At 42.1% G+C, this 12900-nt stretch overlaps 1 protein-coding gene across 1 annotated transcript in view; it reads left to right on the top strand.

Moving 5' to 3' along the window:
* Positions 1 to 12900, top strand: part of LOC311063571 (arf-GAP with SH3 domain, ANK repeat and PH domain-containing protein 2-like) — a 48845-nt gene that overhangs the window by 22596 nt on the left and 13349 nt on the right. The window contains exons 6-17 of the mRNA XM_084083065.1: positions 481 to 610; positions 2551 to 2636; positions 3197 to 3272; positions 5182 to 5268; positions 5393 to 5496; positions 6941 to 7010; positions 8851 to 8938; positions 9680 to 9728; positions 10068 to 10237; positions 11004 to 11137; positions 11492 to 11586; positions 12702 to 12891. Coding sequence (XP_083939191.1) covers positions 481 to 610; positions 2551 to 2636; positions 3197 to 3272; positions 5182 to 5268; positions 5393 to 5496; positions 6941 to 7010; positions 8851 to 8938; positions 9680 to 9728; positions 10068 to 10237; positions 11004 to 11137; positions 11492 to 11586; positions 12702 to 12891 — 1279 coding nt within the window. The remainder of the gene's footprint in view (positions 1 to 480; positions 611 to 2550; positions 2637 to 3196; positions 3273 to 5181; positions 5269 to 5392; positions 5497 to 6940; positions 7011 to 8850; positions 8939 to 9679; positions 9729 to 10067; positions 10238 to 11003; positions 11138 to 11491; positions 11587 to 12701; positions 12892 to 12900) is intronic.

Genomic DNA, 12900 nt, shown 5'->3' with positions numbered 1-12900 from the left:
GTTTATCTTCTTACAAACTGGACATTTCTTTATTTCCTGATGTCTCCACCATTGCTGCAGACAGGCTTTGCAGAAGCTGTGGCTACATGACAGGATAACAGGATGTTTAAATATGTCACGACACACAGGACAGGAATAATCCTCTTCTGAAAAACACGACTGGGAAGCCATTTAGTCTCTGAGTGGAGCTACAATACAGGAAACCAGACAGTCAGTCAAGTGGTAACACCTCCTCTAGAATGTTCCCTGAAGTGTACTAGTTCACTTTGGATCCTGGTTGTTGTTAAAGTGTTTCCTCCTCTTACTGTGGAAACAACCCTGCCGTGTTCTTGTTTTAGTTTCTCTCGACATATAGACCTGTTCAGAATGATGTCGAAGTCATGTCAGTGAATGCGGAACTCCATGTTAGGGCACAGCTGAGGTCAGGAGTATTTGTTTTGTTAACTCTTCTGTGTTTTCTGTGTCCTCGTGGCGGAGCAGGGCGAAGATCGAGAAGGAGAAGAAGGAGCACGCCAAGCAGCACGGGATGATCCGCACGGAGTTCAGCGGAGGAGAGATCGCCGAGGAGATGGAGAAGGAGAGGAGGATGTTTCAGCTGCAGATGTGTGAGGTGGGTCTCCTCTCCACCAGGGCTCAGGGTTTCATTACTACTGGAGGTGTGCACCGGCACTGACCTCACGATGGGCTCTATGCACAGCAGCCATGTTGGAAAGAAATTGGGCCGCTTCCTTACTACTTTCCTCATTTGTTACCAATGAGGCTAATGAAGGCTCTGTTCCATTTAGTGTAACGCAGTGGTTCTCAAACCTTTTTTTTTATTTTTTATTTCAAGGACCCCCATTACTATGAGAGTGTACAAATGGAACCAAAATGGTCCAGTACATAAGGGGCCATTTGGAACCCCCATCAAGGAACCATGAGGGTCCCTGGGCCACACTTTGAGACCCACTGGTGTAGCAGAGTGTTTCCAGTGAGCACAACATGCACAATATCAGCACCCTGACTCTGTTTGTCCAGAATGGAACAGAGCCTTCATTAGTAGTACATTGGTAACACCTACGAAGGAAGTAAGGAAGATGCCCCTTGCCTTTCCAATATGGCTATTTGAATAGATCACGATTCACCTCTCAGGGGATTTTCAGGCGGGGAGAGATTGACGCGTCTATAGTAATTCATTTTCAGTGAGAGGCAAGCGGCTAGTTGGGAGGCGCAGACAATCTGAAGGGTGGAGAGGCAAGCGGGCGCGATCCCGTGAAATTGCCAAACCAAACATGGCGCAACCAAAACATAAAACATAAAAAGCAAGCAACCAAGTGTAAAATCTGCCATTGCGATGCCACCACGCCCCGCCAAAATACATTTTTGTTGACAAAATCAACTGTGATATTTAGTCGACTAAATAAAATATTATTCAAAATACTATAACTAAATATAAATTTGCCGTCACAATTAACACTGGCTTTTGGTCAGCTTTCCTGCTGAACGCCTGCCGCTTTACTCGCACAGCGTTTGTCAGACCTGTGTTCACCAGGTATTCCCACTGATCCAAGCGAGAGCGCAGGCGTTGTGTCGCTCCCCATCTGAAAAGCCCTTTAAAGATTTGATTCGATTCAGTTCTACAATGCATTTCGATCTCACTTTTCTGTATTACTGCACAAGATAGCCCATTTTTCATTAGTTGATACAAGCACTCAGATACACATTGGACTACTTTTTATTTATTTATTTAGAAAGTGCTGTCATGTATGTATAATCACTCTCCTTGACCTACCTATTAATCAATTATTTCATGTCGCTGAATTAATGCAGAATTGTGCGTGGCTGAATCACGATGCATCGTAGAATCGATTATATTCCACACCTCTAGTTATTGTAGCTAACTAAAACGAGATAACAGAAACTATGTTTTAGTTAAAGCTGGGATCTGACAATTCTTTGTCAGATCCTGTGTCTACCTTTGACACGATCTAAATATCTCAATTGAAGAGCAGGGAGACAAAATCAACCACCCCCCTAAAAAAGTTCATAGCCCATACCCTAGGTGGGGTTGGCGAAAGGGCCTTTCTGTGTGGAGTTTGCATGTTCTCCCCGTGTTCCCTAGGTTCCCCCTAGTCAGCCGGGGCGCCTGATAGAGGGGAAAGAAACTGGTTGGAATAACGTGTTCCTTCCACACGCTACGTCCTACCAGGGAAACTGCCCCTGTCAGGTGATAAGAAGCGGCCTGCTCACTCGTCATGCATTGAAGGAAGCATGAGCTCAGTTTGGGGCTCTCCCCAAGCTGGCAGAGGGAGAGTAGCGCCCAGGATTACAAGCTTAGGCATTGGCACTGGGTGAAAAATTAAAAATAAATAAATAAATAAACAGATTGGACAAAATTACATTGTATTCATTAAAAAACGAAATGAAAATATTACATAGTACATTTGATTCAAATGGAGGAGAAAAAATGAATAATGCTGTGGTTTAATGGTAGATGCTGTTATGTACTGTGAAATGTTACATCCCTGGTCAGTGTTTCATGGTGGATGTGTGGTGTCTCTCTCTCTCCAGTATCTTCTGAAGGTGAATGAGATCAAAGTGAAGAAAGGAGTGGACTTCCTCCAGAACCTCATCAAGTATTTCCACGCTCAGTGCAAGTAGGTACAAAGTCTCTTATTTTACTATTCTGTGCTACTAGCCGTAAATGACCTGCTGCTGTACTTAATCTGTTTATCGGTGTCATTTTAGATTTAGCTATAACCCTTATTTTACACTTTGGCTATTCAAAAATAGCAGATATACAAGCTCATAAGTGCCGCGCTATGAGCTTGTAGATCTGCTATTTTTGAAAAATCATGAAAATGTGTGCAAATCTTTGAATATACATATTGTTAAAGCAAATTTTTAACTCAAATCTTTGCTTCTGGGGGTCCCTGGAACTAAATATTTTTACATGGCGGTCCGCAGCCGAAATACATATCATTTTGGGGTCTTTGACATGAAAAAGTTTGAGAACCACTGCTATATAGCAACATAAGTGTTTCAGAGGATTTTAGAAGACATTTGTAGAATCGGTCTCAGGTCTAAATGAGTTAAAAGTACCGTAATTATTGATGAAATGTTACCTCTCCTCTCCTCTCCTCTCCTCTCCTCTCCTCTCCTCTCCTCTCCTCTCCTCTCCTCTCCTCTCCTCTCCTCTCCTCTCCTCTCCTCTCAGTTTCTTCCAGGATGGTTTGAACACTGTGGAGACGATGAAACCTTCTATAGAGAAACTGGCAGCAGACCTGACTGGAGTAAGAAGTCACCTTTCTTTCCTTTCATTACATGTATAAGTGGCTGTATCCACAGAAAGTGCGTGTTTTCTGTTTCATTTTCTAGCTACCAGTGGCTTTCTGCCATAGAAAAGGCGATGCAACGCGTTGTGAGCTTGTAGATCTGCTATTTCCGCTATATTTCAATGTTTGAAATTATTTCAATAGGTCATTTCAATAGGCCTATGTAAGCTACGCGGCCCGAACGTCTAGCGTGACGCGTCGTTCACTTTGCAGTGCGCCATGTCTGGCGTTGTATCTCCAGCCGTTGTGGCTTTGGTGAAGTTGTCGTCATTGTGGTGGAGAGAGTTCTTGTGGTGGAGAGAGTTCCTTGTATAGATTATTACTATTTATCACTATGGAAGCCGTCGAACTGGTGCGATCTGACGGCATCCTAGAATTTATAGGTAGGATGTGATGTCATGTGATGTCATGCTGTCGTGAGATTACGTCACACTGGCGTTGTCATCGTGATGTCAGATTACGTCACACCGTCACACTGGCGTCGCATACGGACAACCGACATGGCGCAGGATTCAAATTGTATATATAGATAACTACATCTGTGTCACCGAGCTCCATACATGGAGCTGACTGATTTGTTTGCGCCCGATGACAACACATTGAGGTTAGACAACACACTCCATATTTGGGCGTAGCTGCAATGGGAAATCCTTGTTTAATGGCCGTGGTCATAGTGACCTGCAGAGCGTGATGACGTGTTACGTCTATCCGCGGCCGGCCATCCTCCCATTAGCCAATTTTGATATAGGTTGTGACAGGCCTATACTGCCATATGGTAAAGTCTTTCTGCCATGCATTTAACCCATTCAATCCAGGAACGCATACTGTGTCATTTTAAAGATTTCTTTGGCTATTCAAAAATAGCAGATCTACAAGCTCACAGCACGAGCTTGTAGATCTGCTATTTTTGAAAATTCTTGAGAATTTGTGCAAATCTTTGAATATATATATATATTTTTTTAAAGCAAACATTTTTAACTCAAATCTTTGCTTCATGGGGGTCCCTGGAACAAAACATTTTGAGATGGGGGTCCGTGGCCAAATACATAATCTAAAAATGTTTTCTAATCCTAACAGTATGTTGCTATATCAGTGGTGCTCCAACCTTTCCATGTTAAGGACCGCGGACCCTCATCTCAAAATGTGTTTTCCTGCCAGGGACCCCCTAGAAGAACAGATCGGAGTTAAAAATGTTCGCTTTAAACCATATTTTACATATATTCAAAAAGTGCATATCTACAAGCTCATAGTGTGGCACTTGATGAGCTTGTATATCTGCTATTTTTGAATAGCCAAAGAAATCTTCAAATGACACAGATGAGATGCGTTCCCGGTCTTAATGGATTAAGGCATGTTGGAGTGCTCCTCTTCCCAGCGCTTCAGCGCTCTCTGTGTCCAGTGTTTTGTTTTGGCAGAACACGTTTCATCCGCCTGGCTGCGTGTGACAGCCCCGTTATTTACCACCTGACGTTGGATCGTTAACCACAACCATGGGAACAAGTCCATATTTACCGTAATTTCAGTGTACTATATGAGTTTGACCGCAGACCCCTGTCTGGAAAGATTTGTGTGCCAGGGACCCTCAGAAGAGAAGATTTGTGTAAAAGAATATAGGCCTATATAAAGTATATATAAATTATATAAAAAAAAATAATTCTATCAGATCTCACATGCTGTTGCATTGTGATCCGTTACATTGTAGATCTGCAATTTTTTTTAATATGCAAAAGTATAATAATAGGCCAGGTTCAAACCGATTATGATGCTATATTCATTTATTTTCCTGGTGACCCCTGGACCCCACTTTTGAGAACCACACTGCCTCATTCATATGACCTCTAACCTCTGGTATTGTGTGATGTCACAGATCAAACAGACTCAGGACGGAGAGAGGAAACAGCTGAGTCAGCTGCGAGACACGCTGAAAGCCTCGCTGCAGTCTGACCAGAGTGCGGTGAGCGGGAGCAACTTCACCCGGGGCCATTTTCAACCCTAACTTAAAATGACACAGATGTGTTCCCGGATTGAATGGGTTAATAATGGCTGCCCACTAATAACCAAATGCCATTGGGTTGCAGGACGGGCAGACCAAAACCAACCCAGGCTACAGCCTGCACCAGCTGCAAGGGAACAAGGCCCACGGAACGGAGAAATCTGGAACCCTTTACAAGAGGAGCGAGGGGTGAGTGTCTCCTGCATAACCAACAGTGGTGGAAAGTAACTAAGCACATGTACTCAAGTACTGTACTTAAGTACAATTTTGACAATGATCATCTTACCACTTAAGTGATCAGATGGGCGGGGCCACTTGCACTTTCAGAGCATGTTTTATTTTAAAGATCAATCAATCGATTGTGTTCCGGCTTGGATCAATGGAACTAACCAAGTACTTTTAGGTCCTATTTATCGGTATCAGAATGATAACGTGTTTTTCTCCAAGGTTTTAAAGAAATTGTTTCTATATTAATCATATATTCTTTTTTTTTTCATATGTCATATTATTATTACAATCTTAGTGGTTTGCCAATAGTCTCGGGGCCCACTTGCAATATCCTCATAGCCCAGGTCCACAGGTCTAGGGTTGGGATCCAGAACCGGATCCAACATTGAGGAACCGGTATCGGTTCCATCACATTTGGAACCGTTTCCGTAACCGGTTTTATTAGACCTTTTGACTCTGAGAGTGTACACATGGAACCAAATGGACCCGGAAGGTTCTGTTTGGTTCCAGTTGTACACTCTCAGAGTTACAGACCTGCAAGAGTTCCATTTGGAACCCCCTATAGGAATCGTGAAAGGGAACCATTAAGGAATCGGACCGTTAACACATTGATTGCCAAGATATTAAACATAGTTTTCTATCCCCTTGCCAGTATATAATTACCTCAATCCGATCAATGCGATATTGGCAATCAATGTGTTAAGAGCGAATCGTTAAAGGTTTCATGACATGCTGGTTTACAAAACATTACAAGTCTTTATCGTGGTCTTTCAAACGTGTATTAAAAGGTTTTAACTGAAAAATCCACTCTAGTGAGCCATGGCAGGTGTTTTTCTCTTTAAAAAAAACGATTTGCCTGCGGGTGTTGCTGTTAAGGGATTTTGCCTGTCAATCATTGCCTCTGCTCCCCCCCCCCCCCCCCCCCCCCAAAGGAGAAGGATAGGGGAGGGGCGGGGAGGAGAGGGGGCAGTATTAATGGACTGTGACATCAAAGTCCACTGGCAAATCACAGCACCTTTCTGAGCCTAATTATTCAGAAAACCCCAGACCACAGAAAATCCACTGAATGTTCAAAGTTTATTTTTTTGGGGGTGTATTTGAGGTCAGATAACAAAAAAGAAACCTGGGAAATAAAAAAATTGATGTCATGAAACCTTTAAGGAACTGGAATCGTTAAAATCCTAAAGGATCTGTGTTGTATTGTAAAGTCTTTTTTACGTATTGATTGTTAATTGTAAGAGGACCTCACCGGAAATAAGTCTCAGGACTTTCTTGTGTTATCCTCGAACTGCGGTGACCATGTGGTTTTGGCTTTTCAAATAAATCAAATCAAATAAAAAAAACAGTACCGCATAGCACAGTTCAGTATAATTCCATGTGTGTCGGTGTCTTCCTGTCCCCTCAGGCTCAGGAAGGTTTGGCAGAAGAGGAAATGCTCCGTGAAGAACGGTTTCCTCACCATCTGTCACGGAACGGTAAGGCCACCCCCATTCTCTTCTGCTATTGGTTGCCCTGGATTGAGACCCCGCCCACCCTCCTGCATGCTCCGCCCTCAGCCCAGTTCATTTTTACTTCGCCCCAAAAAACTGAATTGAAGCATGAGCTCTAGGACGGAGTGCGTTTATTTTATTTATTTATTTATTTTACTTTTTGTTTTGTACTTTTTTATTTGTATGAAAAGTTTTTTGGTGAAGAGCCAGACAGCCAATCACAACAGAGCGTCATCAGACAGAAGAGGAAGAGGCGCAGCAGGAGAAGGAGGAAGAGCATAAGGAAAAGGATGGCAGAGAAAAGGGTGGGCACCGTGCGGGCACGGGTGTGCACCATGGGCAAAGGGTGGGCACCATATGACAGGGCTACAACTAACACATTATTTACTGAATTCATTCATTTGTATTTTATGTTTTTGATTATTCAATTAATTTCAGTTCAATTCAATCCATTCATGTATTCATTGGCGAGGCGATCATGCATACTGTACATATTGTTTCAAAAATATAATCATATTAAGCACAGTTTAGCTATGGGTAATTATATCATTAATTATGATTATTCACCATTTGTAAATATGACCAAAATATGCCCATTTCCCCTGTATATAAAAAGATAAATCACAGATGTATACTGTATACAATATACATGTTTTTATTATTATTACATATATAAAAACCAAGCATTCATCCATGGTTGTGCTACTGAAGGACAGAGGTTTGTTTATTAACACGCCTGATATGAGCAGCTGATTAATTATGTGGTTTTTTTAATGATTGCATTTATTGACAGCCTTAATGTATATTATATTTATTGATAGAATAAATGTTTACTCTGCCAGACCAAGTACAGAAGTCTAGTGTCAGACTCTTAGTCTATTTAATTTAAAAAATAAATCTTATTCTTATCTCTATCTACTCTTACCTGAACTCCTCCTCTGTTTCATACTGTTGCTGCTATGACACCTGAATATACCCTCGGGATTAATAAAGGTCTATCTTATCTTATCTTATCTTATCCTGACCTTACACCAAATGACTTTAGATTCAGAGTCCAATAATAATTTTACCTCTTTTTCTAGGCATTTTTTTTCCCTTCTTTTTTTTTTACATTTTTGAAAATCTTTTGACACTTTTCACCCAGAATGACTTGCCCAAAACAGGGTCGCCAGGGATCATATGGTTAATAAAAGCATGACATAGTGGTTTATTCTTTTAATAAAAGCATGAAATGGTGGTTTATTCTTTTAATAAAAGCATGAAATGGTGGTTTATTCTTTTAATAAAAACATGAAACTGTGGTTTATTTTCTAAAATCAGTCCTAACGTCCAAAGATCTGTGTCTTCCCTGTGCATACAGATCCTTTGTGATGTTGTCATGGACGTATCCATGACAACATAATAATCACTGACAAGTTGTATATACTGTATATGATTCACAGCCTTCTGACCTATTATTATTTGTAATATGTAGATCTATGTTTCATATACTATAATCAGTTATTGTTGTAGAATTACTACTGCTTGTCGTAAGAGCAGTATCAATTGTATTGTTCAAGTTTCTATTAACCACTTAAACCCCAGCATCCGTATTGTGGGGAAAGCTTTTGCGGAAAATAGCAGATCGTCAAGCTCACAACGCGTCGCAACGCATCGCTTCTCAATCTGCTATTTTCAGAGAAAGCTTTCCCCACAATAACAGAAAACAGGAAAAAGAAAACACTAGTATAGAGCCCTGAGGCACTCCGCTCAACCATAAGGGGTTTAAGTGGTTAAAGACAAACTGTGGCGGAGTCTCTTTGAACACTCGTGTTTGTCTTTCCAGGCCAACAGACCTCCTGCTAAACTCAACCTTCTAACCTGCCAAGTGAAGAGAAACCCGGACGAGAAGAAGAGCTTTGACCTGTTCTCACGTAAGTCCTGAGTGCAGGTAGCCATGGAGCTACACTAGCCCCTCACCTACTGTAAGTCTGAGTGCAGGTAGCCATGGAGCTACACCAGCTCCCTCACCTAAGTCTGAGTGCAGGTAGCCATGGAGCTACACTAGCCCCTCACCTAAGTCCTGAGTGCAGGTAGCCATGAAGCTACACCAGCTCCCTCACCTACTGTAAGTCTGAGTGCCTTTAGCCAAGGTGCCAACTACACCAGTTCCCCTCAATAACCTTTTGTGAAATATTGACAATATACGTATAGGCCTATGGTCGCTGTCGGGTTGAAATATTGAGGATATAGTATAGAAAAATCTATGAATAAATAAATCACACCCAGTGTGAAGTGAGCGGTATTATTTAAGGTCATCACTGTGTTCCAATGTATCCAATGTTGTTATTTAGTCATAGTCACAAGCTCTTGTTAATACTATTCATTGGTTAAATATTTGTAATATCCCATAGCCAGACGTGACCACTTTAACTTTCACTTTCAAAATGTTTCAAAACACACACCGTCACACATCAAAACAAAAAAAATCTCCATGAATTCAAGGCTTCATGGGGTGTGTAATTGATTGAAAATAAGTATTTTTTTGGGTGAAATACTCCTTAAGTTAGACCCGACGTTGAGAACCAGTGGTGTAAAACATGTTGGACATAAAGGTCTTAAGTGCCCAATCTGCATCTAAGCATCATGCTTATAATTGTTGTTCCTTTCTACAGATGACAGAACATATCACTTCCAAGCAGAGGATGAGACCGACTGTCAAATGTAAGGAGTCTGTCTGTCTGTCTGTCTGTCTGTCTGTCTGTCTGTCTGATAGGCTTGGGCGGATCTTAGACCTATGATTGAATATTATCACAAAAAATATCTCAATATTCAGCTAATGTTGCTCTTTTGTTGTTGTTTGTTTTTGTATCAAAGATGTATACATCTGTCTATCTAGTATTTATCTATCTGTCCATTGGTGTGTGTGTGTGTGTGTGTGTGTGTGTGTGTGTGTGTGTGTGTGTGTGTGTGTGTGTGTGTGTGTGTGTGTGTGTGTGTGTGTGTGTGTGTGTGTGTGTGTGTGTGTGTGTGTGTGTGTGTGTGTGTGTGCGCGCGCTCCAGTTGGATCTGGGTTCTTCAGAACTGTAAAGAGGAGGCTCTCAACAAGGCGTTTAAAGGCGACCAGGAGGACGGGGGTGAAAACAACATCCTGCAGGAGCTGACCAAGGCCATCGTGGACGAGGTGAAAAAGATGACCGGCAACCACATCTGCTGCGACTGCGGAGCGCCCAGTGAGTAGAGCAGTGGGTGCTGTCTGTGTGGCACCCTAGGGTGCGGCGTCGCCAAGTCCAGGGATGCCGCAGAATACTTTGATAATATTTGGAATTCATTAATATCACTTCAGTTTAAAATGCTCCAATGTAGCCTGACAGCGCGTCGCCGGTTTGAGTCCCGAGATAAAAGTCAAATAAATTAACATAAACATAATTAACTCATTGAGTGCCATTAACGTGTTTCACGTGTTTTTACCGCTATGGCTCAACGTGCCAATGACGTGTTTGACGTGTTTTTGAAAAAAATAGATTTTTTTTTTTTTGGTCCAGAACCCAAGATATCATCATCTGAAGATTTGCAGCTCCATCCAATCCTTGTTTAACTTGGAAATGAAAAAGGCTGTATCTCGCTTCCTAAGCACTTTTTGTTTTCTGTGAAAAAAACTCTGGCACTGGGACAACATAATATAGAAATAATTTTTGGATATTCGTTTTTGTTCTTTTACATGCTCATAGGTAGTAAAATTGAGTGCCAGAATTGTCAAACGTTTAGAAAATAAATAAATCTGGCACTCAATGAGTTAACTTAATATCCGGTTATAATTGTATTCTTGCAGAATTTGAACAGCAACGCGTTGTGAGCTTGTAGATCTGCTATTATCGGTGTGTGATTTCCGGTGCACAACTAAAAAAGGCTTCAGCATACTCCAACTGAACTCAAACTGTGTGAATGAAGTGAATTAAATGTTGGGGAAAACTATTAAGTGTGTTCTCTGTGTTTCAGACCCGACGTGGCTGTCTACCAACCTGGGGGTTGTGATCTGCATAGAGTGCTCAGGCATCCACAGGGAGATGGGCGTCCACTACTCTAGGATACAGTCTCTGGACCTGGACGTGCTGGGAAACTCTGAGCTGCTGGTGAGTGTTTTCGCAGATTTTGCAAGCTTTCCTACTGACTCTCCTACACTGTCTCCCTCCCAGCTTTCCTACTTTCTGTCTCCCTCTCAGCTTTCCTACCGTCTGTCTCTCCTACACTGTCTCCCTCTCAGCTTTCCTACTTTCTGTCTCTCTGAACACTGTCTCTCTCTCAGCTTTCCTACCGTCTGTCTCTCCGAACACTGTCTCCCTCTTAGCTCTCCTACTTTCTGCCTCCCTCTCAGCTGTCCTGCCGTCTGTCTCTCCTTACGCTGTCTGTACGTTTGAATGAGACAATTGTCTCTACAAACAAGGAGAAGGTGGTCTAATGACAGTGTCACTGTGTCTTTCCTGTAGCTGGCCAAGAACGTTGGCAACGCCGGCTTCAACGACATCATGGAGGCGGACCTGTCCACTCAGGGCATCACCAAGCCCAGCCCCTGCAGTGACATGTGAGTGACAAGGGGCCAGCCTGACATATTTACAATGAGGCCAATACGGAAGTGAGGCAGTTCATATGAATGGCCTGTTTGGCGCTGTTTTACGTGTTTTACCCCTGCGGGTGTCAGAAAGCATTCATTTTAACGCAAGCGGATGGGTTTTTGACAAACTTTAGACTACATTTTCTTACCTTAATAAAAATTGTCATAAATTCTATATGCTTCCAGTAGCTAGTTTAAAGTCTTCTTTCAATCATCATGATATGCGTCTTGCTAAATTATGGTCCCATTTATTTTGAAATTGATGATAAAGTAGGCTATTCTCTAGGAGGGGCGGGATGATTTGATTGACAAGCTACACAACCTATAGCATTCATTCCCCGCCACCGCTCTTGATTGACAAGCTACCCAACAAATAGCATTCTTCGGGGATTGTTTTCCGGTTCCTGTTAACAACGTGCTTTTGGGCTTATATTAGAGATGGCGGATTTCAAATTCCTGAACAATCGGCTTCATTTTCGGTCTGTAGAAACCGGCGGTCTGGCTTTGTCCATCTCTTTTATACAGTCTATGGTGAGTGACAGCCTCAACACAGAGGTAACACTGTCACCAGTGGTGGAAAAAGTACTCAAATGTTTTACTTAAGTAAAAGTATCAATACTCTGTTACAAGTGAAAGTCCGGAATTCCAAAAAGTATTGGTATCAAAATGTTGAGATGCGACGCGTTGTGAGCTTGTAGATTGGCTATTTTCAAATAGCCTAGGTATAAAATAGGGCTAAAGTGGTTAATGTATGTTTGTAATCATTTATATTTGCAAAGTAACTAGTACCTAAAGTTTTCAAGTAATTGTAGGGGAGTAAAAGTACAATATTTTCCTCTGAGGTGTAGTGGAGTAGAAGTAAAAGTATAGACAATTGGAGCTACTCCAATAAAGTAAAAGTACCTCAAAATTGTACTTAAGTACAGTACTTGAGTAAATGTAATTAGTTACTTTACACCACTGACTGTCACTTTACTGTATTTAGTCGACCGAGGTCCCCCAGGGGTGTATACTTGGCCACCATCCTTTTCCATTCCAACAAGGAATGGTTCATTGTAATGGTGAATTGTACGTGTGTCTCTCAGGCAGACGAAGAAGGACTACATCCTCAGTAAATACACAGAGAGGAGTTTTGCACGTCCGCACTGCGAGGACGCAGCGTCCAGGCTGCAGGTTCTGGCTGAGGCGGTGCGGAACAGAGACATCCTGGCTCTCATCCAGGTCTACGCCGAGGGAGTGGAGCTGATGGACACCATCCACCAGACCAATGAACATGTAGGATAC

This window comes from Gymnoscopelus microlampas (genome assembly GCF_963454915.1).
Source record: "Gymnoscopelus microlampas genome assembly, chromosome: 16".
NCBI lineage: Eukaryota > Metazoa > Chordata > Actinopteri > Myctophiformes > Myctophidae > Gymnoscopelus > Gymnoscopelus microlampas.
This window is presented reverse-complemented; position numbering and strand designations above follow the sequence as displayed.